The sequence below is a fragment of the Gnatocerus cornutus genome, chromosome 8, assembly GCF_029298725.1.
Source record: "Gnatocerus cornutus isolate USDA-ARS CGAHR chromosome 8, icGnaCorn1.1, whole genome shotgun sequence".
In the NCBI taxonomy this organism is placed as follows: Eukaryota; Metazoa; Arthropoda; class Insecta; order Coleoptera; family Tenebrionidae; genus Gnatocerus; species Gnatocerus cornutus.
In genome coordinates, this window is record NC_142240.1 from 11,280,004 (window position 1) to 11,302,382 (window position 22,379).

General features: G+C 37.6%; 5 protein-coding genes and 1 non-coding gene across 13 annotated transcripts; 3 read left to right on the top strand and 3 right to left on the bottom strand.

Annotated features, from left to right (window-relative positions):
- The first annotated feature begins 151 nt into the window (after positions 1 to 151).
- Positions 152 to 9,689, top strand: mlt (tubulin folding cofactor E like protein mlt). Of its 5 annotated transcripts, XM_088044061.1 has the most exons (6): positions 152 to 267; positions 319 to 361; positions 7,409 to 7,674; positions 7,719 to 8,381; positions 8,425 to 8,609; positions 8,656 to 9,689. In XM_088044061.1, the coding sequence occupies exons 3-6, from the start codon at positions 7,423 to 7,425 to the stop codon at positions 9,029 to 9,031; spliced, it is 1,476 nt and encodes a 491-aa protein (XP_087900187.1). In that variant the 5' UTR covers positions 152 to 267; positions 319 to 361; positions 7,409 to 7,422; the 3' UTR covers positions 9,032 to 9,689. The 5 variants fall into 5 exon arrangements, with proteins under 5 accessions (XP_087900187.1, XP_087900182.1, XP_087900184.1 ...); XM_088044056.1 differs by lacking the exons at positions 152 to 267; positions 319 to 361 and adding an exon at positions 1,420 to 1,631; XM_088044058.1 differs by lacking the exons at positions 152 to 267; positions 319 to 361 and adding an exon at positions 3,270 to 3,423.
- On the bottom strand, positions 990 to 1,068 carry TRNAT-UGU (transfer RNA threonine (anticodon UGU)). Its single transcript is given in 2 exon segments — positions 990 to 1,023; positions 1,031 to 1,068. It is a non-coding gene; the product is annotated as a tRNA-Thr (tRNA).
- On the bottom strand, positions 9,675 to 12,968 carry Grp170 (hypoxia up-regulated Grp170 co-chaperone protein). The gene is made up of 2 exons (XM_088044055.1): positions 12,808 to 12,968; positions 9,675 to 12,654 (listed from the first exon to the last, which is right to left on the bottom strand). The coding sequence occupies exon 2, from the start codon at positions 12,644 to 12,646 to the stop codon at positions 9,905 to 9,907; it is 2,742 nt and encodes a 913-aa protein (XP_087900181.1). The 5' UTR covers positions 12,647 to 12,654; positions 12,808 to 12,968; the 3' UTR covers positions 9,675 to 9,904.
- A 523-nt stretch (positions 12,969 to 13,491) lies between these two features.
- Positions 13,492 to 17,583, top strand: LOC148169810 (uncharacterized). Of its 4 annotated transcripts, XM_088043267.1 has the most exons (9): positions 13,496 to 13,584; positions 13,783 to 13,949; positions 13,996 to 14,109; positions 14,325 to 14,451; positions 14,832 to 15,016; positions 15,218 to 15,605; positions 15,658 to 15,776; positions 15,828 to 16,663; positions 16,709 to 17,583. In XM_088043267.1, the coding sequence occupies exons 2-9, from the start codon at positions 13,803 to 13,805 to the stop codon at positions 17,421 to 17,423; spliced, it is 2,631 nt and encodes an 876-aa protein (XP_087899393.1). In that variant the 5' UTR covers positions 13,496 to 13,584; positions 13,783 to 13,802; the 3' UTR covers positions 17,424 to 17,583. The 4 variants fall into 4 exon arrangements, with proteins under 4 accessions (XP_087899394.1, XP_087899393.1, XP_087899390.1 ...); XM_088043268.1 differs by having other exon boundaries at positions 13,492 to 13,584; positions 13,823 to 13,949; positions 15,828 to 17,583; XM_088043264.1 differs by having other exon boundaries at positions 15,828 to 17,583.
- Positions 17,584 to 18,076: 493 nt separating this feature from the next.
- smg (sterile alpha motif domain containing protein 4 smaug) lies at positions 18,077 to 21,166 on the top strand. The gene is made up of 4 exons (XM_088043781.1): positions 18,077 to 18,252; positions 18,302 to 19,449; positions 19,502 to 19,697; positions 20,218 to 21,166. The coding sequence occupies exons 2-4, from the start codon at positions 18,309 to 18,311 to the stop codon at positions 20,567 to 20,569; spliced, it is 1,689 nt and encodes a 562-aa protein (XP_087899907.1). The 5' UTR covers positions 18,077 to 18,252; positions 18,302 to 18,308; the 3' UTR covers positions 20,570 to 21,166.
- Positions 21,167 to 21,213: 47 nt separating this feature from the next.
- LOC148169812 (uncharacterized) lies at positions 21,214 to 22,040 on the bottom strand. The gene is made up of 3 exons (XM_088043782.1): positions 21,879 to 22,040; positions 21,546 to 21,828; positions 21,214 to 21,478 (listed from the first exon to the last, which is right to left on the bottom strand). The coding sequence occupies exons 1-3, from the start codon at positions 21,888 to 21,890 to the stop codon at positions 21,318 to 21,320; spliced, it is 456 nt and encodes a 151-aa protein (XP_087899908.1). The 5' UTR covers positions 21,891 to 22,040; the 3' UTR covers positions 21,214 to 21,317.
- Between the last annotated feature and the right edge of the window lie 339 nt (positions 22,041 to 22,379).

Sequence of the window (22,379 nt, forward strand, 5' to 3'; positions counted from 1 at the left end):
CAAATATTGACTTAAGTCAAAACAAAAATGAGATAAGATGCTATGGCAAATTTTGCTGCGTGTATTGTTAGTTGCATACCCTCGCTGACTTTTAAAATAAAAATCAACCTCAAGGCAAAAGTGAGCTTGTTTCAAATTTTAAGTCGTTTTACCGTATCATCACAAGTTCAAAATTCATCGTGTAGTGTAGTCACACAATTCTCCGATGCCGGAAAAATTAACAATAATTAATTAGAAGAAAGCCGCAATCTCATTGTTATTATGCTCGTAATTGCCGTTAAAAAGTGAGTCTTTATTATACAACTCTTCTATTTCCAGTGAAACAGTGAAGCGATCAAAGCGGAATGCACGTTCTGAAAATGTAAGTAAGAAAAACTAATTTTCTCTAGTTTATACCGTCGGTTGTGTTCTGGCTTACCCAATTAGCCCTTTATTTTCTCACTAAATATAAACGTTAGTTAGTCAGGTTTTAGGGTCGAACAACATCCCCATTGTAAAGAGAGTTGAAATTTAGTGGACTCCTTCTATTTTGCAACGGACAGAATTTCAGGCATTTCAGCTTTAGTGGTTGAAATTAGTCCGGAAAATTAAAATAATGTCAACGTAATGTTACTCGCTTGTTTTCGTTAACACTCGTGAAATGACTGAGTAATCGTGTTCGTTACGGTTTTTGATTTTGAAAGTGATAGGTACATGCTCACATCGAAAATCATTTGTGGTGCAAATTACGAAATTAATTTGGTTTTTATTTAGTATAAATCTCGATGTAGAAAGTTTAAGACGTGAAAAGAAAATTTGTTTATATTTAGTAAGTAAATTAATGTTTTTTCTCCCGGAAAAGGAGGAATGTATGTGACAGATAATTCTTCTACTTGGGGATATTATTAAAAAAATATGGAACTGTAATAAATATACATGGAAAATGCAAAAAAAAATAATTTTTGAATTAGGGGTGTGTAAGACCCCAACAAAACCGCGTCAAAAGGAATGGGCCCGTGTAGGGATCGAACCTACGACCTCCGTCCTTGTTACACAGTGCGGCGCTCTAACCAACTGAGCCAACGAGCCGCGTAAAATTAATTTGTTTAACAACTGTATAAAAATGTGCCATGAATAGGTTTTGAAAAACAAGAGAGTTGGCGCAGTGTTAACAAACGCGTCGAAGTTGAAGATCCGAATTATTTTTTTATGTTTCCGTTCCTGGCAACAATGAAACCGTTTCAAGGCAAACACAGTCCTAAATCAACACTAACTCCTTTCGGTATTTTCCAACAATTATCTTAATAACATTACGATTACTATAACGCGCTTATAAAATATTGACTCCCCATCAAAAACCGATAAAAACAAGGCAGTTCTGGAAAAAATCAACTAAATGAAGCATGCGTTTTCCCCATGTTTAACCCCAAGTCGATACCAAACTTCAATAACCGTATTCAAACATAAACACTTCCCACGTCTTCATACAGTGTAATCATTTGATTACTGCGTCGTAATTTACAACAAATTATACTTGTCGAAAGGAAAAACCAGACAAGAGTGAACAGGTCACCTCAAATATTAATTAAGTGATTCTAGACGAATGCAGGATGAAGAATGCAGAATTGCAACCCACACGTTCCTGTCACCAGGTGAGCAAAATGTAAGCGGTTAAGAGGAACGGTCCTGCTGGTGATGACTAAGCAGCGAAGGCTGCAGGATTTCAAACTTTTGAAATCTTGGACCGTTGGGAAATTAGCTTATTTGCGATGACTAACTCTAATTGCTGTTTAAATTGAAGTTCCGCGAAAAAGATTGTCGGGTCTTTCCCGGACTCTTTATAAATCGATTTTCTAACGTTTTTTGGACTTGTTATGTTTGCTTTCATAATCACAACAAAACTATTTTCTAGTCTTTCGTAAACAACTCGAACTCTTGTATTGATTTAAAATGAAATGATTTTTTCTTATTAAAAATATGTAGTTCAAGCGCAATCCGCATCCGTTCGATTTCTCAACCCTGCATAACGAGCAAAATCAAACTAAATTTATCGTTGCAAAAACATCCATGAACTCAAGGATTATGTTGGTAGCTCTGTCTTGACAGTTGACATTTCTTATGACTAATCCAGATCGGGGCTACCAACATGAACTGAGAATTTGAAACTAGTTTGAGCCGGCTTGCTCAAACCCACAACATTTTATTGCGTGTTTCTTAACATTCCATTCAAATTATTTAAGAAAAACTAGTCGCAATCGATCGATTGATTAAATCAAATTGTGATCTATGTTCAAAATGTTATTGAAATTATCGTCCTCAATGTTGGCAGACAAATAAATTGTCTTAACCTTGGAACATTTCAATGATTTTAATAATGTATAAGTGACATATTTAAAACGCGGATATAAACGCAAAAACTTGTCTGGTGAATGTTAACATGCCTGTAAAAACTTCCGAAATATAATTGACCTTAGTCCCATCTATTTGGCACGTCTAGTCATGGTAATGCGTAGTTTATGTATCCTCCTACAGTGCAGATTTCAATTTGCATCTTCGTCCATTAAATAAAACGTAATAAATTGCAACGAGCCACCAAGAACTCGTTATATCGGAATAATGAGTAATAGTAGAGATTTATCAATGTGGAAAATAATGGAACGAAGCGTAATCCACAATAGAGGCTCTTCTAACGATAATTTATAAGACGACATTTTTTAAAAGTGGAATATAAAGAGATGCCATCGCATGGTGCATAGACAGACTGAATCGATTTTCGTTTTGTCGGTCATTGTGGAGACAAACCCTTAGATCAACGTTCTTTCATACCTTATAATATGCGCATTACGGATCCGTCGCCGAGTTCAATGTCTTTTCCATATGAGGTGGGTGGTGCTAATACAATTAGACACCGTGAAATGGGGACAAAAGGATTCTTAAACCTAATTCCAAGAAAATATTGACCTTCCTTAGGACAACTAGTGACTTTTACATTTCAAAATCAAAGTGAAATGTTAATCACTTTTCCTTAAGAGAACAGTGTTGCGCGGTAAGTTTCCACACAACTCCGTCTGCAAAAAATTCGAATAGTTTTTGAACCGGCCTTGTGGTCAGAACCAGTCTTTCCAAATTTGGAAGATGACCGGTTGAACTTTTTCTCATTGTTGGGCGCAAAGTCAGGTGCGATGGGATATTCGAGTTAATGATTTATACTCAAAAACTTTGCAATGCGTGGATCTTCTTTGAAAAGTTTTCCAATAAAAATACTGAATTTGGCGACTCGATTTAAACATGAATACTGTAACGCTTGGCAAATGACATGTTGACAACTTGACATCAACAAAAAAATAATCTTGATTTTTAGGTCAGATGATCAAAATTGTTTAGTTTAATTAGTGCTAATTTAGATGTTGGAATTTCTTCGACTTTTGCCGTTAGAAACGGAAGGTAAGTGTTAATTTCATTAATTAATTTATTCCATAATTATAACTTTGCGGTACTTCGAAAGTTTTGCAGCAAAAATCTGAATACGCCTGAGGCAACTAGGATGTGCGACTCCTAAAGAAGTAGGCGCAGACGTAGGTGGTTGCTTATTTCATGTTGTGCTTTATCTGTAAGAACTTACTTCTAATTAATTAAAAAACGAATCAAACAATTAGTTTAATCATAAATAACAAATGATAAAGTGACATTTGAAATTCTAAAATCTTTGACATTTAATTGCACAACGGGCTGAGAGTAGAAAACAGACACAACTAGAACCAGTATTACACAGGACCAAAAACACATCACCATAATCCAAAAATAAATGAATTTAATATTTGCGCGATTTCTAATATTAAATTTCTATTCATTTCAACATGTATTTATTCGTGTGATATAATTGTAACCTTTACAATGTGTAAAACCGGCATTACCATCACCCCGCACCTTATCGATCGTTTGACTACTTCTGGTGGAGGCGCTGGGCTACTCGATATTTTTATTTTTGTCTCCTGCTCGACTGCATTATAATATCTGCTGATTCTTTTGCTGCAGCTGCAAGTTCAAGGCAGAGACTGCCTTCAAGATTAGATGATGGAAAAATTATGCTGTCATCATTTGTTATTGTTATTATTATTATCATCGCGGTCCAAACATCTAAATCTAGTGGTAGAGGAAATCAAGTTAGCACCAGATCAGCTGGCGGAATTACCAGCCCAGCTGATCACAATAACAAAACACAGTCAGCGCGTAGCAGTGACGTGATGTGGTTGGTGTATGCTCAGCGCTGTATTTCACTCCGCTATTCATTTTTTTTCGATCGGGTCAAGTGAACGTTTCACCCTGTATAGGTGAAATCCGACTGAAACAAGTGCCAATCGAAGGATTAACCTCGCCTACTGGGGATGTCAATTTTCCAAAACGGATTTCTACAGCAATAAAAAGGTACCAGATATCGACGCAGGGTCCTTTGTTTTGCAGGTGGACGCTGTTCGGGTAAATACGGAGAGAATCGCGCATAGTCGGTTTGTTATGTAAACACTGCTGTTGGACAGCCTTGAGGTGTGCTGGGATATTGTTCTATTGTTCATGACATCATGACCAATTAGATGGTTTGTACTGGGATTAGTGTTCCACCAGGAAAACATCTTTCTAGAAATAAAAATGTAAAATGTCGGACGGTGGCAACGCTTCATGCCTCATTTCCAATTAGTTTCTATTTCGTTATGTTGGTTGCAAAAACCAGGAAGTTATTGCATGGTGCAATTATTACCAGTGGCGTACAAGTCGCGATGACAACAGCTTTAACTTATTTGAATTTAAAATGGGCGATTTGAAATCTCGCATGTTTGTATGCTAATGTAATCAACAAGTGAATACACTTCAACAACCTTGTATTTACTTGCCAAAATTATTTATTTTGTTGAATTAATTGAAGTCGAAGCTTGGTTATGCTCATTGTGCGTAAAACCATTAAAACGCCATCGTCCTTTATGTTAGAATATGCGTAACAATCGAAAGTGGACTTTTAACCATATGGTAACGATTTAACGATAGGAAATTACAACTTCTGAAGCTAAAACTAGCGAGCGCACTGTTGCAAATCCCAAAATATCGTCAGTGTTAGTCAAGGGTGCCAACACAAGGAAGAGAATTTAGAACAAATGATTGTGTTGACAGATTTTACTTAAATCTATTGCTCAGACCGTGTTAAAATACGTGTTTCTTATTACACCTCACGATCATTTTTTAATGTGACATTTAACTCAGTCGTGCAATCCAAACATAAATAAATCAATAATGCCCCATGACCCCAGATGTTCCTACGCCCATGCATCACTGTAAAAAATCACCAAGACCTACGTTCAAAGATGCAAAGCCACCTTTCATTAATAATGATGTGAATGACCCTGTAACTAGCTTGGGCATGTCTTTGATTGAACCTGGAAATGTCAAAATTTGTCTCCAATTGTTTTTCATTCAGCTCTCACCCTTCTGCATTGGTAAAAAATAAAGAAAATAAATAACAATTGGTATTCAATGCAAAAACAGGGGTGCCAACCCTTTTCAAGTCTAAAGCTACTTAGCAGGGCCGTACTAATTTTTTTTATTGGGCCAATTTATTACGTCTCAATTCGTGACGCTCTTAGACTTCAATCCGATAAGAATAAGAACGAGCTCATTAGTTTAAAACCAGCTGATAATCATTAATGCACGACCTTCACTCATATTTGATAACTGCGTGCGTAATAGTGAGGGCATGTGTGGCCCAATTAGAAAACGTGCTGCTTATTTTTGGACGCTAAATTGGACTGTTGTGCTGGTTAAGAAAATGTATATGCCGTGCCAATTTCAGATTTGCTTTTTTTAGACCATGTTGCGATTTTGTTGAGAAATGTTATTGTTGGTTCTAAATGTAAAAAATCGAAGAGATTTAGAGAAATGTCTCATTCTCATGAAATGTTTCACTGGTTATTTGACAACAATTAGACGCAAATTACACCATTTGAATGGATTATGGGTTTGTTTGTTAACACATTTTTCGGTGTTTGCAGAGGGATCAGTAGATGATTCTCACGATTCCTTTGTTGGTCCAGCAACCTAGTAACCTTGTCTAAAAATATAAACAGGAGCAATGTCTAAATTAAACTGAGACTTTTTACAACATCCACCTGTAAATTAAAAGTCAACCCCCTTTTAATTATATAATTAAATTTCAAAATTCTTAGAAGTAACCGTTCAAATTTGGGGCCACCCACACGGTTGTCAATTTCTTTTGCCATTCATTTAATCAATATACAGTTGTTTTATTTACAATTTCTCCGCAAGGAAGGTTTTATAATCATCAAATTAACATAAATATTCTGCCCCCTACGCATTACAACGGTTTGCAAAAACCAACCGACTTTTGGTTTTTCGCGACACACTTTTGTTCCGACAAATTGCGTCGTTAAAAAAATAATAAGACGCGTGTAGTCATAAACGGAACAAATTGAATGTGAACAAACACTATTTGCGAATTTTACAACCCAACAACGCTTCTCTAGAATTTTATTAACCTTCATTTTCATTTTGCGCGTTTTATTATGATAACCCAGACCGTTTGAAGTTTTACTACTGGAAAATATCCTTCACTACTAATATTCTAAGAATTTGCGCATTTCTCGTGTTGTTTATAAAAAAGTGGTATTTTGTCCGTACATGAATATGCAAATACAGCGGGAATAGTAGAGTGAGGAACTATATCGAGCAATTTCTGACATTTAGGTAGAAACCTACTCATTGGCACCCACCAAAGATCACGTTGGTATTAGTTTTATATTTCTGACCTAAAGCCGCACAATATTAGAGCAAGATCATTACTTTCACTGCGGCTATTTTTGTGGATTAGAAAACTCTGACTTAAATAGACTAGTCCTGACTTGGAAAAACTAGTGAAACCGAACTTATTCGGTTTAGATCAGATTATCTTACATCAAATTAGGTCGAATTAAACGGACTTGGTATTAAAATAAAATCAAGTTATAAACGAAATTCCAATAAATCTCTTCGATATTATTAATTTAAACTAAAGTAGACCAAAGTTGACTTTATAAAAAAGATAACTAAATTTAACGATATGCTGAATCTAATAAGGTCGTTTCATAAAGAGGAACTGGGTAATAATTGTGACTCAGGGGAGTTTTTATACTCAAAAATCCTTATTTAAATATAACCGCACCGCTGATTCAGATAGCCAAAATACAACACAAAAACACAAAGAAATGAGGAAAAACTGCGCTGTTCCTTTTTTTAGGAACAAAGAAAATTATAATACATCACGCGTATTTCCATTTCGTTGTCATCATTATCTAGATCGTTGCAAATTGATAAGATAATTAAAACCATTTTTTGCGTAGTTACTAGTTATCTTTCGAGTGTTTATCGCAGTTTTCGCTTTCTCTTGCAGACGATCTGACTAAAATGCCTTCCCTCCTCGAAGCCCTTGAGCAAAAATATGGAGAGAGTTCCACCGAATCGGAAGGTTCCGAAGACGAAGGCATCTCCGTGGCCATTTTCGTGCCTTGCAAGTCTCCACGCACCATCGTTCCTTCTCTTTTAGTTCTAAACGACTGCGATATTGCTACTGCCGGAGAAAAAGAAGCCTTAGTTGCCAAATGTGCTTGCGTTGAAGAGCTCGATCTCGCTAAGAACAAACTGAAAGACTGGCCAGAGGTAAAATTTGTCTTCTTAATGAAAGTGTTAATTCTCCGTTTCAGGTCTTTGGGATCCTTCAACAAATGCCTCGGCTGAAGTTCGTTAATCTGAGTTTTAATCAATTGAACACGCCTCTAAAGAACGTGGAAGTCGACAGGAATCTACAGTGGCAACAACTCAGGAATCTTGTCCTGAATTCCACGTACATCGAGTGGGAAAGCGTCCAACAAATTCTGGATCATCTTCCCGGACTGGAGGAATTACACCTCAGCATGAATGATTATAACAAAGTCAATTTGTCGAGTGACGAAGACGCGTGTAAATGCGGGACGAACGACAATGCCGACGAAGAAACTAAGTGCTTTTGTCCCAAACCTGACCACAAGAAGCAGAAGCATAACGGCATTCGGAAGTTACATTTCAACGGGAATCCGGTGGATAAATGGAAAGAAGTATGCAAATTGGGGTACGCATTTCCCAGTTTGGAGTCTCTCGTCTTGGCAGATTGTCCCATTGACTCTCTTGATATAGAAATAGAAGACGTAACATGCAATCGAAATTACGAACGCTCGGAAAGTGAATGTGAATCCGGAAATACGAAAGAGTCGCCTCATGATAGCTTCAGGACTCTGAAATTTATAAATCTAAATTCCACGCAATTATCCACATGGGATGACATTGAGCGTTTGTCGAAGTTTCCAGCATTGCAATGCGTCAGGATACAGGTATGACAATACCACCGTTAATCTCTCTAATTTTTTTTCTCAGGGTTGTCCACTTTGGGAAAGTAATGAATACACAGAACACGAAAGAAGACAACTCCTAATAGCGCGCCTACCAAACGTGAGGATCCTCAACGGTGGCGATGTCATCGGCAACGATGAACGCGAAGACGCTGAAAGAGCCTTCATTAGATACTACATGGAGAAGCCCGAAAGCGATCGTCCTGAAAGGTCTGCTCTAACATCTTCCATACGAAAAATTCAACTTTCCTTTTAGATACTTCGAGCTGGTAGCCATCCATGGTAAACTCGATCCTTTGGTCAACGTCGACTTAAGACCAGAAAAACGAGTCAAAGTCACCTTCACTTGTGGTTCAAACAGCAAAGTTCGATCCGTGGACGTTTACAGAACTGTGAGCGATCTGAAGACGAAACTTGAACCGTTTGCTGGGTTTCCCGCCGCGAAGATGAGATTATTTTATGTCGACCAAGACCTTCAAGTGAGTTGTAAAAATATGAATTATCGGAGTTTTAACGGAGAGTTTCAGGGTCCTGAAGAAATGAAGTATCCGAGCAAGCAGCTCTATAGTTATAACATTCGATCCGGAGATGAGATTATTATTGACTGTAAGAAGAAAATTAGTGAGAAGTAATCACTTGTTTTATTAAGGCAACGTAGATGTAGATTAACTTTGTTTTTGGAACTGTACTTCAGTGGCCATAAGTATGTAAAAATTTATAGTTTTGGCTGCTAACTTCAAAGAGTGTTGAAACGGAATGAACAAATTCTAAAGCCTCAATCGTTGTATTGATGACATTACTTTTAAGACTTTTTCGTTCTAGTTCATAGAGATAAGATCTCCGTGTGCTAGGTCTGTCTTAGATTTCACCGGAAACCGGACTAATTGTCGTTTCTTCCGTAATTAGAAAAGTAAACTACCTGAAAGATAAAATCCTCATTATGTTCCATTAACGACTAAACTTTAACATAATTGTTGTACGCTAGATACAACCAGTGTTGATAGCTTTATTAAAGCTCTGTAGCAGCTATTAGATAAAACGTAGCGATAATTGTGATAATTTGCTATAACTTGATAGCAAAACGATGTAAAAATAAAACTGCCATGTAGTTTTGTACTCTTGTCTTTTACCACTTAATAATGGTGTGAGGTATTTTTATGGGATTAAGAAATTGTGATACATACAATTTATATAATCGTTTTCCGACTTTAAACATATTGTGCTAACGATTTTAAGTATGTATTATGTACTTGCAGTAACAAAAATAAAGCTGTATTAAGGAGTAATAAATATATTTGTAATTTCTACAATAAATTAAACCGCCCTGGAATGATTTCTACATGAATCTCGTATCGTTAACAAAATTAAAAAAATAATTACAAAATTCAGGTAAGTATCACAAAATTTCATACAAAGATAAATGAACAAAGTGTATCAACATGAAAAGTGCTTCATTCACCCAACGTTCCAACATAAATCGCTAAACTGTTCATAAATTACACTAACTAAAGCTCTGTATGAGGTGGTTCCCCGTCTTGAGTTTTCGTGGCTTTAATTTCCTCGGGATTCTCACTGGAATTCGTAGACGTCTCTGGTGTTTCTATAGTCTCTTCCTTTGTTGCGTTGGCTTCTTTCTCCCCGTCTTTACTTTCAGCCTCCTTCTCTTCCTTGGGCTTCTCGACTTTCTTTGGCCTCCAAAGTTTAATCTTGTTCACTAAATACTTGACCTCTCGATCCAGGGCACCCATCTTATCGGTAATCGATCTCACTGTTAACTTAACAGACTCGTACTTCTTCAGTTTGTTTTGCTCTTCAATCATCTTCCCTTGCCAATCTTCCGTTTCGGTTACCAACTTCTCCAAAGATTCCACTTCGGCATCAGTAAAAACATCTTTCTCAGGATTCGTAGTCTTGGTCAAGTTCTTGGCAGTCGCTAAGAAGTGTTGAGAATGATTCAACATGGAATTCAAAGCGCCCAGTGCTTCTGGTCGTTCGTTGTGCTCCCAAACTCTTTTGAACAAATCCGTGGTCAAAGATCTCAAAGTATCTAATTTCTTTTCGTAAGTATCAGCATCGGCGTCTGAACCATCTTCATAGAGCCACTCGGAGACTTCAGAGCACGACTCTTTGATTTTGTTAACTTCTTCTTCTGTTGCGGCAGCTGCAAAGTCGTCTTCGTACAGTTTATTCTGGACGTCAATGACGAAACTTTCGAGATTGTTTAGAGCTGTAGCGCGTCGGTTTAGTTCTTTCTCAGTTTTGTCGAGCTTGGATAACTTTTCGACGGATTTGGAAAACTGGTCGTCTGTTAGCTTGTTGACGGTTAGGAAGTTTTCTTTAGCTTCGATGGGTTCCTTGATTGTAATGACTTTAGGTTTGACTTCTTTTGGTGCTTCTTTCTCTGTTGTGTTCTTCTTGGACGTGTCAGTTTCGTTTTTAGGTTCTTCCTTCGGGGGTTCTTCTTTCACTGGTTTTTCCTCGACGTTTTCTTCTTGTTTGGTCGTTTCTGCTTCATCTTGGACGGATTTTTCTTCACCACCAAACAACTTGCTGATCGTACTTCCGAGTTTTGAGAAAGTACCTTCTTCTTCGGTTTCGATCACTGTTTTTTCCACTACTAATTCGACGCTGATTAGGTTCAAAATTCCGGACTCATCCATACCAAAGTGTGCTTTAATTCCTTTAGTTTCCACATTGTCTCCGGAGTTTTTCTTGAAGGCCTCGGCCACTCCTTTCAGAGAGACTTCTGTAATGTTCAAAGATCCTACATTAGCGATCTCGTTATTGGGAAGGTACTCCAGATCGGCGTAATTAACATCGAACGTGAAATCAGTCGTGTATTTATTGAAGGTAATAATCTTCTTCTGTGGGTACGGATTCATAAGCCCAAAAAGTGTTCGTTTAACATATCTGACGCCTTCCGAACCTTCTCTTTCAAATACTACTTGGACTGGATAAAGAACCGCGTCTTTAGTCAGGAATTTCTTGACCTGGAAGCCTGTGCTCAAATCTGCGGCTTTGTAAACGGCTCCCATGGCAGCGGCTTCATCGGTATTCAAGTTCTTGGCTAAATCTTGACCTACAAATTTTTGAAGCATCTCTTGGACTTTAGGAACGCGGGTACCGGCGCCGACGAGGACTACTTGCCCGATGATGTCTTTCGTTAAATGTGCGGTTTTCAGAGCTTGTTCGACGGGGTGTCCGACTCGGTCAATCAAGTCTGGAATTAACTTCTCTAGATCCTCTCTGGTAACTAAAACTTTGAAGTCTTCTTCATCTAATAAGCCTTCTACTTGAGCGTAGTGCTCGGCGTTTGCCGAGAGGACGTTCTTCACTCTTCCTGCTTCTTTAAACAGTTTTGCCAAGGCTCTAGGGTTGTCAAAGACGTTGTTTTTGGTTTTTTTGACCTTGTTGAATTGTTCCGCGAGGTGATCTCTTAATCTCAACTGAATTTCTAGTCCTCCTAAGGTGCGGTCGAAACCAACACCAATGATGGACAATTGTGGGTGTGTTTCCACGTAGCCCTTTTCTTTAGTTTTCACGGTTTGGTAACTAACTAACGTTGCAGTGGTGGAAGACGCCCCCATATCGTAAAACATCACATATTGAGCAGTCTCGTTAAAGTCTTTGCTTCTAAAAATTCCATAATTTAGAGCCACCGCTGTATAATCGTTGATTAATTGTAGGACTTTCAAATCAGCTAATTGGGCCGCTTGTATTAAAGCTTTACGTTCGGCTTGATTGAAATAGCCGGGCACCGTAATGACGCATTCTTTGATACGTTGCCTTGCACTCTGCTCAGCAAATTCTTTAGCTTTAGATAGTAACTGCGCTACTAATTCTTCAGGGCTGTAATAGACATCAGCGTCGTGTTTAAACAGAAGTGTGCCCCTTTCTTTATCTTCTATAATATCGTAGTAAGGGAACCGCTGTTTATACAATTGAACCAAAGGGTGATTGATGTTTTTACCCAGTAAATCTAACAGGTACATGTAGGAATTTTTAGGGAATCTCATACCTACTGTTTGGGCATCTTCACCAAAAGTACGTACGTTATCACGAAAACTCAGTACTGCCGGTGTTTTCCTCTTTGATTCTTTATTTAACGCTATTTCCATTGGGACTCCTGGGGAGACAATTCCTACTTTGAACCATTCTGAGCCCAAATCAACTGACATTACAGCCAAACTCTCACTGAATGCAACTAAGCTGAGGAGGCAGCAAACAAATCCAAGTGTGATCTTCATATTGTTACCTGAAAAACACAATATTGTAGTCCACATCACGCCGTTTTCTTTAAATTCAGAATACTTGGAAAGTGAACAATGCCGAAAATATTGAGGTTATAAAAGTCAACATGATTTCTTACTCCGTTACTGTAGTAAAAGTATGAATAAAAGTAACTCACCTATGTTCTGTGCATTAGTCTTGTTAAAGTAATAACGAGAATAATCTACTTTGATTTTAAAAATACTCTTGTGGTTTTCGTCCACGTCAGTTTTTCCATGTGCCAATTGATGGGTTGCTCATGCGTAGAATGTGTCAAATTCCAGCTGTTTTTGATCACGAACACCTTGATTGTTTTATAGTGTGGCGGCTTCTGATTGGCTCGTATAATCCAGATCCGTATTACCTAAATGTAATACGCGGATTTACAAAAATTCCACTGGATTAGTGTGTTAGTCGGGGGATAACTGGGGCATAAATATGACAAAGAAAAAAATTAATGTGTTTTTTGATCATTTGAAATTACACAAACTTGTTAATGTTGTTATTTTTGTTAATTTCCTTTAAAAACGAAACCTTTTTATCATTTTTTTACTTTTATAACATCTAATTCGTAATGATTTAAAGTTATGTTTCGGAAATTGTAGATTTCGACTTTTACTCCAATAAGCTTCATATTTTATGTAATTATTTTTTTCATAACAGTTTTAATTTATATGAAAATGATTGAAAATGTTGCGTATGCAAAGACACAATAATTGAGAATAAAACAAGTTTGGATTTATCGATTTAAATAATACTTTTTTGGATTGTTGTATTTTAAAAAAATCCCGCGATTTGTGACCGTAGCCACCACAAGGTTATCTCCAGTATCGCCCTCTATTTCCAGCCGTTACTCTAGTTACGTATTTCCAACGGAAGCGTAGGTAGTGTTGTGCTTATCGTCATGTTTCTTTTGGTAAGTTTACCGATAAATCTACGGTAGAGCGAAATTCCTCGCTTTAGAACCATCTTCAAACTGTGAACTACCATCATTTATGATAGTTGTGGTTCTATACTCGAAATTTTATGAATAAATTGGAGGCCAATTTCGGCAATTCATGGCGTCCTAATCCTTGAAACAGGCGGTCAATTTGAATGTGTCCAAAAATTTCAGATGTAATTGTTTGTTACATTATGGCTGATGGTTCTTGCAGAGTGCGTCCTTCTGATAAAGGTTCAGCTGGTTATACTGTTAACGTGACAGTACCGACAAAAATTATAATCAACAAGAAAATCTTCGGTGATTCTTTGCCGTGGTTGGAAAACGCCATGTATAATAACGTAAGTTTTGTTTTCAAATATTCACGAAGTGACCGCAGTTTGTTAGCAGCCAAGTCAGTACTCGGGTCAAGGGTACCAAAGTACCTATCCACAGTACCAACAGAACTACAATTCTGGTTATGGTTATGAAGGGTACTCTCAAAATCAATACTTGGGCACGGTAAGTATTTCAACTCCTCCTAGTCTTAGTTACTGTTAAGTTTGTGTCGAGCACATTTCACAAGACACCAATTTTACAGAAAATCAACAAAAATCATCTGAGGTTATTTAAATAATAATAAGTAAATTAGTTTGCACAATGGAGGTATTAAGGTGACAGTAAGTGTGTGTACAAGAATGATTAATGTCACAAATTACATTACTCTTTTACTTTAGAACGTTCAACCCGTGCCTCCTGGTGAGGAGTATCCACAAAACAATTGGGCTCCTGTTGGAGGATACCACGCTAATTCGGTTGCAGCGCAAAGTGGTTCCAGTTTCGACGGAAAAAATGAAGACGAAGGTTAGTGTGTCGACATTTATAGCTGCGCCCCTTCGCAATTGGCCACTTTAATCGTTAAAACTACCATTTTGAGGTGATCCAGTCTGATCGCACTTGCCCTTACAGCAGCTTTGTATAGTAAGATTGTACCATCTTGTAATACAAAGTGTTTTAATAAAATTACACATTAAAACACGTTGTAACCCTCAAACTGATTTGTAGTAGGTTTGTATTATGCTGTAATGTAATGTAAGTGAAGATCTAATCTGTATTTTCGTAGGACAGAATAATTCTGCGTTTCAGATATTTAAAAAAGGGACCGCCATGACGTTACTACAATGGTTTAAAAATATTTAATAATATAGTGTTGTGGCACTTTATTGACTGTGGTTTTTTTCTAGCTGTGGCGCAAGAGAGGAAGGCTCAAAACGCGCAATTGATAAAACAACGAGAAGAGTATGTACGCAAAGCGCGGGTGTTAAGAAGAGAACTTGAACTTCTACGCAACCAAAAACATGAAATCATGTCAGAGAACTCTTCACAACGTGACATGGAGTTGATACTCAAAGAAAACGTCAAACTCCAGGTAACTATACTTAATTTCTACTAATTAAGGTAAGAATTTGCAATCTGGAAGTTTTTATTTCGCAGCAGAGCGCGCAGTAGTAGTTTCGGTCTGAATTTATTGCTTCAATTTTAAGGTACAGGATCAGGGCCAGTATGTATTCTGTTTGAGCTTCGTTTATTCAACATAAAATCACGTAACTAACTTTAATTTTTTTTTCAGGAAGAAATTCAAACTAAAATGAAAGCTATTCATAACGTCATTGAGATGTTATCCAGTATCATAAAAGACGGCTGCAAGATTTCCGATCTAGAAGCACAGTTGGATGACTCTCCAAAGTCACATCACAAAAATCATGCTAAGTCTGATGCAGGTGATCCTACAGTCAAGTATAATTACATGCATTACGATCCAGAATTGCATTGGTGTAGAATATGTGACGAGTTTCCCAAAACTGCGAAAGATTTTCTCTTGCATTTACAAAATGAGAAGCACCGGAATAATATCCAGGAGAACGATGTAGGGGACAACACGCCCTGGCACAAACTTCCCCCAGAGCAAGAGTTACCGTGTCACGAGGGAGCGCCCAAGAAGCGGATACCTATCAGAGGTAAAACTAAGAAAACAACAAAACGATCAAACTAACTTTCTTTTATACCCAGGCTTACAATTTTTTATATCCGCACCGGCTTGGTATTGTAAACTTTGTGATACTTGGATCGGCGATTTGCATTGTGCTTCGCATCATCTCAAGTCGCAAGCGCATTTTCAGAACTATGCAGTGAGTACTTCTTCGTGTTTTTATATGCAATTTAATTTCTCGTTTCTCTAGAACTTTGTCGAGCAAAATCCTCATTGGGAGATCGAGTGGCTGAAAGACCGCGACAAAGCAATGGCTCGCAGTGAAAGGCACGGCCGTTCTTCAGATTCTGACGAAGTTTCTGATAAAAAGAAACGAAAACACAAGAACAAGCGATCTTCAATGGATTCCAGCAGTAAGGACAAGAAAAAGAAGAAGCGATCCAAAAAACGTAGAAAACATTCCAGTGACACCAGCAGTAGTTCCAGTTCTTCAGATTCCTCGTCTGAGGAAGAACAAAACGATAAATCCAAAAGTATTCGCGTTGTGATGCGTAACATGAAAGTTCAGTCCATCATGAACGAAGATTTATCAGGAAAATGGGAAATGTTGGAACGTCTCGTTGACGAACACAAAAAGAAAGAAGAAATGAATAAAAGTAAAGATGTACAAAAAATGAAGGAACCCGAGGACAAGCTAATTAATCAGTGGATGACAGTAAGCGAACCACAGGAGAAAGAAAAAGTATTGTTGGATAATCTCAAGGATCGCATGAAGCAAAAACAAGAGCTGGAACGCGCGAAGCACGCGGAAATGGAAAAGAAGCAACGAGAAAAAGAAAGGGAAGAAAGGGAGGTCAGTGAGAGGAAAGCTCGGGATGAACAGGAAGCCAAAGAACGGTCGGAACGTGACCGGAGAGAACGTGATCGTGCAGAATTGGAGCGGATACGAGACAAAGATAGGAATCAGGTGCGATTCCGAACCAGAGATAGAGAAAATTATAGGAAAAGACGCACTCCGACGCCGCCTAGTCCAGAAAGACCGAGAAGTCCTGTTAAAGAGGATCGTCGTCATAGCCAAAATTTAAGGTACATTAGTAATTATAACAATAATGATCTAAATTTGTGTTATAGAGAACGGAAGAGCAGTAGCAGCAGCAGAGGAGAGAACGGGCGGGAGAGTCAAGAAAGTCATAGAAGTCGCAGCAGAAGCAAGGGCAGAGAACCGAATCCGTCTCCTGATAGGAAAAAACCGCCAGGTCCCCCAACAAAAAGGTTGCCATTTATAGGAAGGATGCCATTGTTCAAAAATAAGAAAGTTGAAGAAAAAGTGGAAAGAAAAGAAATCAAGAAGGAGGAGTATGATATCCCCCGTCAGACGCGGTTCCAACCAGGGAACCTAGCAAGAGCATTCCTCCCCCAACCCGACGTAGTTTGTTTCCCTAAATTATCAAGCTTTCCACCTCTGAACATGCCTCCTCCTCCTCAAGTTTCACAGCCTGATCCTCCAGAGCCTCCGAAAATCAGCGAGGAAAAGACTCCGAAAGCTCCACCGGCTCCTAAAATCGGAAAGGGGACTGACAGTCCTCTGAAGCTCGAGGAGGATGATATTTATACTGATTCTAATAGTGTTTTGAGTCAATATTATCCGCCAGGGATGGACTTCATGTATTCACAGATGTACGAGTATGGTCATGAAGAGCAACCGCCGCAGCCACCGCTACCAGACGATATACCACTTTCGCATACGATGCCGTTGCAACCACCTCCTCTGCCACCTAATGATCCCAGTGAAGACTTGGCCATGTTGGGGATCAGTGCAGATGACATGGCGGCTCAAACCTTTTAATATCAATTTTAATTCAGTTATTGTATCGCTTGGAGTTATGATTTAACTAGGATACTTTTTTAAATCAACGCTGTCATAGTTATTAGATTTTTATGTTGTTAGTGCCAGAAGATTTCAATTAATATTTTTTTGGCCGCAATAAATTACTTTTCAATTTGTATTTTTGTATTTTCTTATCGCAAATTAACGGGACCGTAATGAGATTAATAAAACAAATTAAAATATTAAATTTGTTTTACGCCTTTACGTTGTAGACACAAATTCTCCGATGTAGATGAATATAATTAGTTATAATGACTTACCCACGAGTAGTTCAATAGATCAAATTTTGACCCGTGTTAAACGACAAAATTTGTCTGTAATGAACGCATAAGTTCAATTATTTTTGCTTAACCTGCCTAAATGTTTCGTCATTAATTAAAATCGCAGGCAAATGAAATCATTGTTGGTACAAAAGCAAAATGAAATTTCATTGTTTCTGTAATCAGGGAATTTAATTAATTTGTGAAAGTGTAGTAGTTTATGTCGCGATTACATGGCTCATTGTGTTTTACGATTTGATGTAATTTTAAGGCAGAATATTCCAATTTTTATCAGTGCCGCGTTTTTTGTTTGAAAGTGCGAGCCGCGTTTTTTAGGGACTTTTTCTCCGTTCCTTTTTTGACAGAAGCTAACTTCGTTCTTGTTGGGTGTGTACGAAACTGAATCCGAAATCGGATTTTAATGGGCATTTATTATTTACCCATAAAATAAGTTCGAGCTAGTAACACAAGAGCTCAAGTGATGATAAAGTAAAGACAGCCCCATTTCCGGGACAGTTTCAAAACGGGTATGTAGAAACCCAATGGTGATTTCTTTACTGATTTTTTTGGTTTCAGTTTAACGATGGAGTCTTCACAAATGCGCGATTTTTCTGAGTTTTGCGAACAACTACATGAGATTCGAGTCAAGTTTCACAAATGGGACAGCTGCGAGCGAACTGTGGCTCTGTACTATTTGATGGCCGGACTGCCTTTTGCAAACGCCCGTTTCTTGCAACATGCCTTAGAACAATGCATAACTGCAGCCAACACGCCAGAAGCTCAGGTTTTAGAGCGCAATGCGAACAATTCCGTTTTTGTTGCGAGACTCTTAATGGAACACCCTCAACATGCACTCACACTGCTCCTCACGCACTTGCCATTGCTCAGACCAGGTAACAAAGAAGCAGCAAATTCGTATTTAGTGACAATAAGACGCGTTTTGTCTGAATTCATTTCGCCACCTTGTAAAATATATAATGAGTGTGTTGAGATTATGTCATACGTTTTTATACACCCCGCTTTTGATAAAGAAGACAAGAAGACCTTCAAGCATTTATTGAAACAAGTTCTAAATCGAGTTAGTCCCGAGAATTTTATACATTCGCCTGTGAACGAATCCAGTGATGAATCGACGAGTCCTAACCCTGAAAATGCTGATTTGGTTCGGTTGAATCGACGGTCTAACAGTCTGACACCAGCACAGACTAGTTGCGAGAGTTTGAGCTTAGGAAAAGAAGTTTGGTCTTCACAAGAAAACCTTTCACTACCGCCGCAGAAACCTAGAAGCTATTCGTTATCAAATGATAAATCATTATTGTTAAATATATCGAATTTGCAATCAAGTAGTTCAGAAACTAGACTACAAGATCTTCAAATCTTAAGTAATTTACCTGTAATGAAGAGTATTTTATCTTGGTTGAAATCTTTGAGACTGCACAAGTATAACTGGGTTTTCCATAATCTCACTTATAAGCAAATGTTAGATTTATCAGAAGAAACTTTACAAGCGATTGGTATCACAAAAGGGGCCAGACACAAGTTATTATTGAGCCTTGCTAAACTTAAGGAACGAAGTACAATGTTGACTGAACTTGAGACTGAAGTTATGAATGGAGGTGACCTTAATTCAGCTTTAAAGAAGCTGAAGGGAATTTTACAAACGCCACTACAAGTTACTTATGGGGAGGATTTACCCTCACAATTTATAAAGGTTATGGGTAAAGGTAATAAACAGTTTTTATTGTCTTAAGGAGTCTCTAATTATCTTTTTTTCAGTTTGTACTCAATTGTTGATGTTGAGACAGCCTTCAGATGAATGTTTGATGCTTTTTGCCACACTATGTGAACGATCAGACGCCTGTGAAGCCTTTACAGATGAACAGAAAAGAAGACTGAACATGTGGAAGGAACAACTTTCCAAAGGGAATCATGTGACGATGTATCCGCAAAAGGTACACAATGGGAATTCAAGGTGAGTTCAGGAAATCAGAATTGTGTGTGTTGTTATCACTGTGATATAATTGGCTTAAAATTGTAAATCACGTAATTCTGTAATGTCTATCTATTTTTTCCATGTTTTATTCCTGCTCCCCGCACATGCTCCATCCACACACTTCGTTTTTTACTTTTACGTAACTTTCCGTTTTCTCATTGAATTACTGTCGTTTTTTTGGTACCTATCGTTACCACATCGAACGCTTAATAATGTTCGTTTGATAACAATAAAAATGAGACTTCTTTTCGTCGATTAAACAAGAATAAATTATTTTTCTACGCCAATTTGCGTCGTTTGAAAGTCAATCCGTGACCATTTTGGAATAATTGACCCAACTTCCCTCATAACAACTTGTACTTCTCATTCTCCACGCAAGAACAGATCTTTCAACTTGAATTAACATACAATCTCGGCTAATAAGCGGTGTTTAGTGCGCTTATAATTACATTTTCACTTCCTTGCCGTTTTTCATTGTTACTAAAACGTACGATTCCAGATCCGGTTGGCAATGCAAAGTGCCCCTTTCAACATTCACTCAAGAAACTCACACCCAAAAAAGTTCATCGTATCCCAATGTCAAGAATAGTACTGCGGTTAATCCTCACAGACATTCAGTGGGTAGTGTGACACTGAGAAAAGATTTATATCCCGTGACAAAAGGCGTCGAAATGTACAAAAATCATTCGTCTGACAATTGTAAGAGCAATAATGGAAGTCAGTTTCATGTGCGATTTGAAGATACTGAGAAGAAGGATCGGAATAAGAAGCAGGTTTTAAAAAACACGGATATTGAAAACAGTTTAGAATCTCTATGTTTGCAAATGATGGAACATGCACTTGGGCCTTAATCTTATCGATTTTGTTGTATATTTTTTTTTACACTTCGTACTGTCGGCCTAGAGAATGTCAGTTTGACTAATTTTAGCTACCAAAACGTATTTATACTTTTTTAGCTTTGTGTGTTAGAATCGTATATTAACTGCTGGCAGATATACTATTTAGATTTTATGTATTATGATTTTATTCGTGTTTTATTCGTTATCAGAATGTTTATATATTTTTTCCAATTGTGATTTTTTGTTATGTATGAAATTATTTGATATTTTAAAGGTTCTCCTACTCTTAAGACTGCGTAAAATAATTTTGCTTAAGTAATTTTTCTAATATTTTATGGAAATTATATTTAACTAAATGAAATTGTAATTTGTGGTTGTCTATGTTTAGTATGCAAAATTGTCATGTTTAAAAATTTTGTGATGCAAAGTTTCAACTAGGTTTTCTGACAATTAGTTAATTGAACTAAAATACTTTACATGCAAAATTTTTGGAATATTTTGTCAAATTGTGGAATTGTGCATGTTGTGATTGTCTATGTGTGATACAAGTTTGCCAACCGGCTAAAACTGAAGCAAAAGACTGATTTCTAAATAAAGAATTGACTAAATTATATCATTTTTTATTGAAAACAAACCGATTTTTCTCGACACAAATAAATACAAAGGAACATCCTTAAAAACCAGTAGACATTTAAAATTTCTCTTTCAACACTCTGCATACGTAATAAGTTAATAAATTACAATGAAAGTGAAAAACTAATTACGATTCGTGATGCTCGTACTGAACTTGCCCTTCTTCCGCATCCCCATATCCCTGAAGACTTGCGTAATGATCAACAGCCCCCTGTTCTCCCAACTGACCTTGATACTGCGAGTAATCTTCTTGGTCATGAACTTGATAATTTACAGCCTCGTGCCCGCCTATAAATTCAAGAAAGTACGTTATCGATTAGAAATCTGCTCGCATCGACCAGATGTCACTCCTTACCAAAGTCTTCGAGCCCATGCCCATGAATGTTGTTTGCAGCAGTAGCAAAAGCGTATCCATGATCATGTTTGTCTCCGTGATGGATCTCGACCTTGGAAGAACTCGTTCCTAATGCCACAGGATGTTCGAGTAAATGACTGTGTTCCTTTTTGATGAAGGTAGGAACAGGGTGGAAGTGCTCGATGTGGATGTTTTGGTAAGATGTAGCCCTTTCATGGTGTTCAACTCCATGCTCTTGCTCGAGGATACCACAATGAGCGAAGTGTATCAAAGCTGCTAGGATCTAACGAAGAATAATGAAGAGGGAAAGTTGTGATTTGGGAAAATACTTACAAGGAAGTTCATTGTGTTTGCTTTGGCACGAAATCGCAGACAGTACTAAATTTTTATTGTTACCAGAGCCCGTATTTATACGTTAAAAACGAAATCCCCTTTTCTTCTCACTCGTTTGCACTACTTATAGTGATCACGGCTTTGTTCTTAGTGGGGTAAACATATTGTGGATACGCGATTTATGCAAACAGCATTGATAATTTTTCATCCTTTCTATTAGAAAAGTGCACGACTGTCCAGATCTAGACTTAATTGATGTTTTTTGGTCATTAAAAAAATCTTGACTTACATCTATAGTTGAACTAATTACTCAATCATTTCCACGCGGTGATTACCATATTTCCTGCAATAGCCCATTTCCTCCCAATATCAACAAGAAATTAAGACAGAAGCCCACCTATCGACTAGAAAGTTATAAATTTTATTTATTTTATCTTTATGTAAATGTTAGGTAAGTGATAATCACGTTTTCTTGGACGTGTAAACTGTTCCTGATTGTCT

Coding starts and splice junctions, on each gene's coding strand:
- mlt (XM_088044056.1), top strand. CDS start 1,583: ATGCAGGATGAAGAATGCAGAATTGCAACCCACACGTTCCTGTCACCA. Junction 7,675..7,718: donor AACTGAAAGACTGGCCAGAG/GTAAAATTTGTC, acceptor TCTCCGTTTCAG/GTCTTTGGGATCCTTCAACA. Junction 8,382..8,424: donor TGCAATGCGTCAGGATACAG/GTATGACAATAC, acceptor TTTTTTTCTCAG/GGTTGTCCACTTTGGGAAAG.
- Grp170 (XM_088044055.1), bottom strand. CDS start 12,646: ATGAAGATCACACTTGGATTTGTTTGCTGCCTCCTCAGCTTAGTTGCA.
- LOC148169810 (XM_088043264.1), top strand. CDS start 13,803: ATGGCTGATGGTTCTTGCAGAGTGCGTCCTTCTGATAAAGGTTCAGCT. Junction 14,452..14,831: donor CGGAAAAAATGAAGACGAAG/GTTAGTGTGTCG, acceptor GTTTTTTTCTAG/CTGTGGCGCAAGAGAGGAAG. Junction 15,777..15,827: donor CGCATTTTCAGAACTATGCA/GTGAGTACTTCT, acceptor TCGTTTCTCTAG/AACTTTGTCGAGCAAAATCC.
- smg (XM_088043781.1), top strand. CDS start 18,309: ATGGAGTCTTCACAAATGCGCGATTTTTCTGAGTTTTGCGAACAACTA. Junction 19,450..19,501: donor TATAAAGGTTATGGGTAAAG/GTAATAAACAGT, acceptor TCTTTTTTTCAG/TTTGTACTCAATTGTTGATG. Junction 19,698..20,217: donor GTACACAATGGGAATTCAAG/GTGAGTTCAGGA, acceptor GTACGATTCCAG/ATCCGGTTGGCAATGCAAAG.
- LOC148169812 (XM_088043782.1), bottom strand. Junction 21,479..21,545: donor GCATGGGCTCGAAGACTTTG/GTAAGGAGTGAC, acceptor TTGAATTTATAG/GCGGGCACGAGGCTGTAAAT.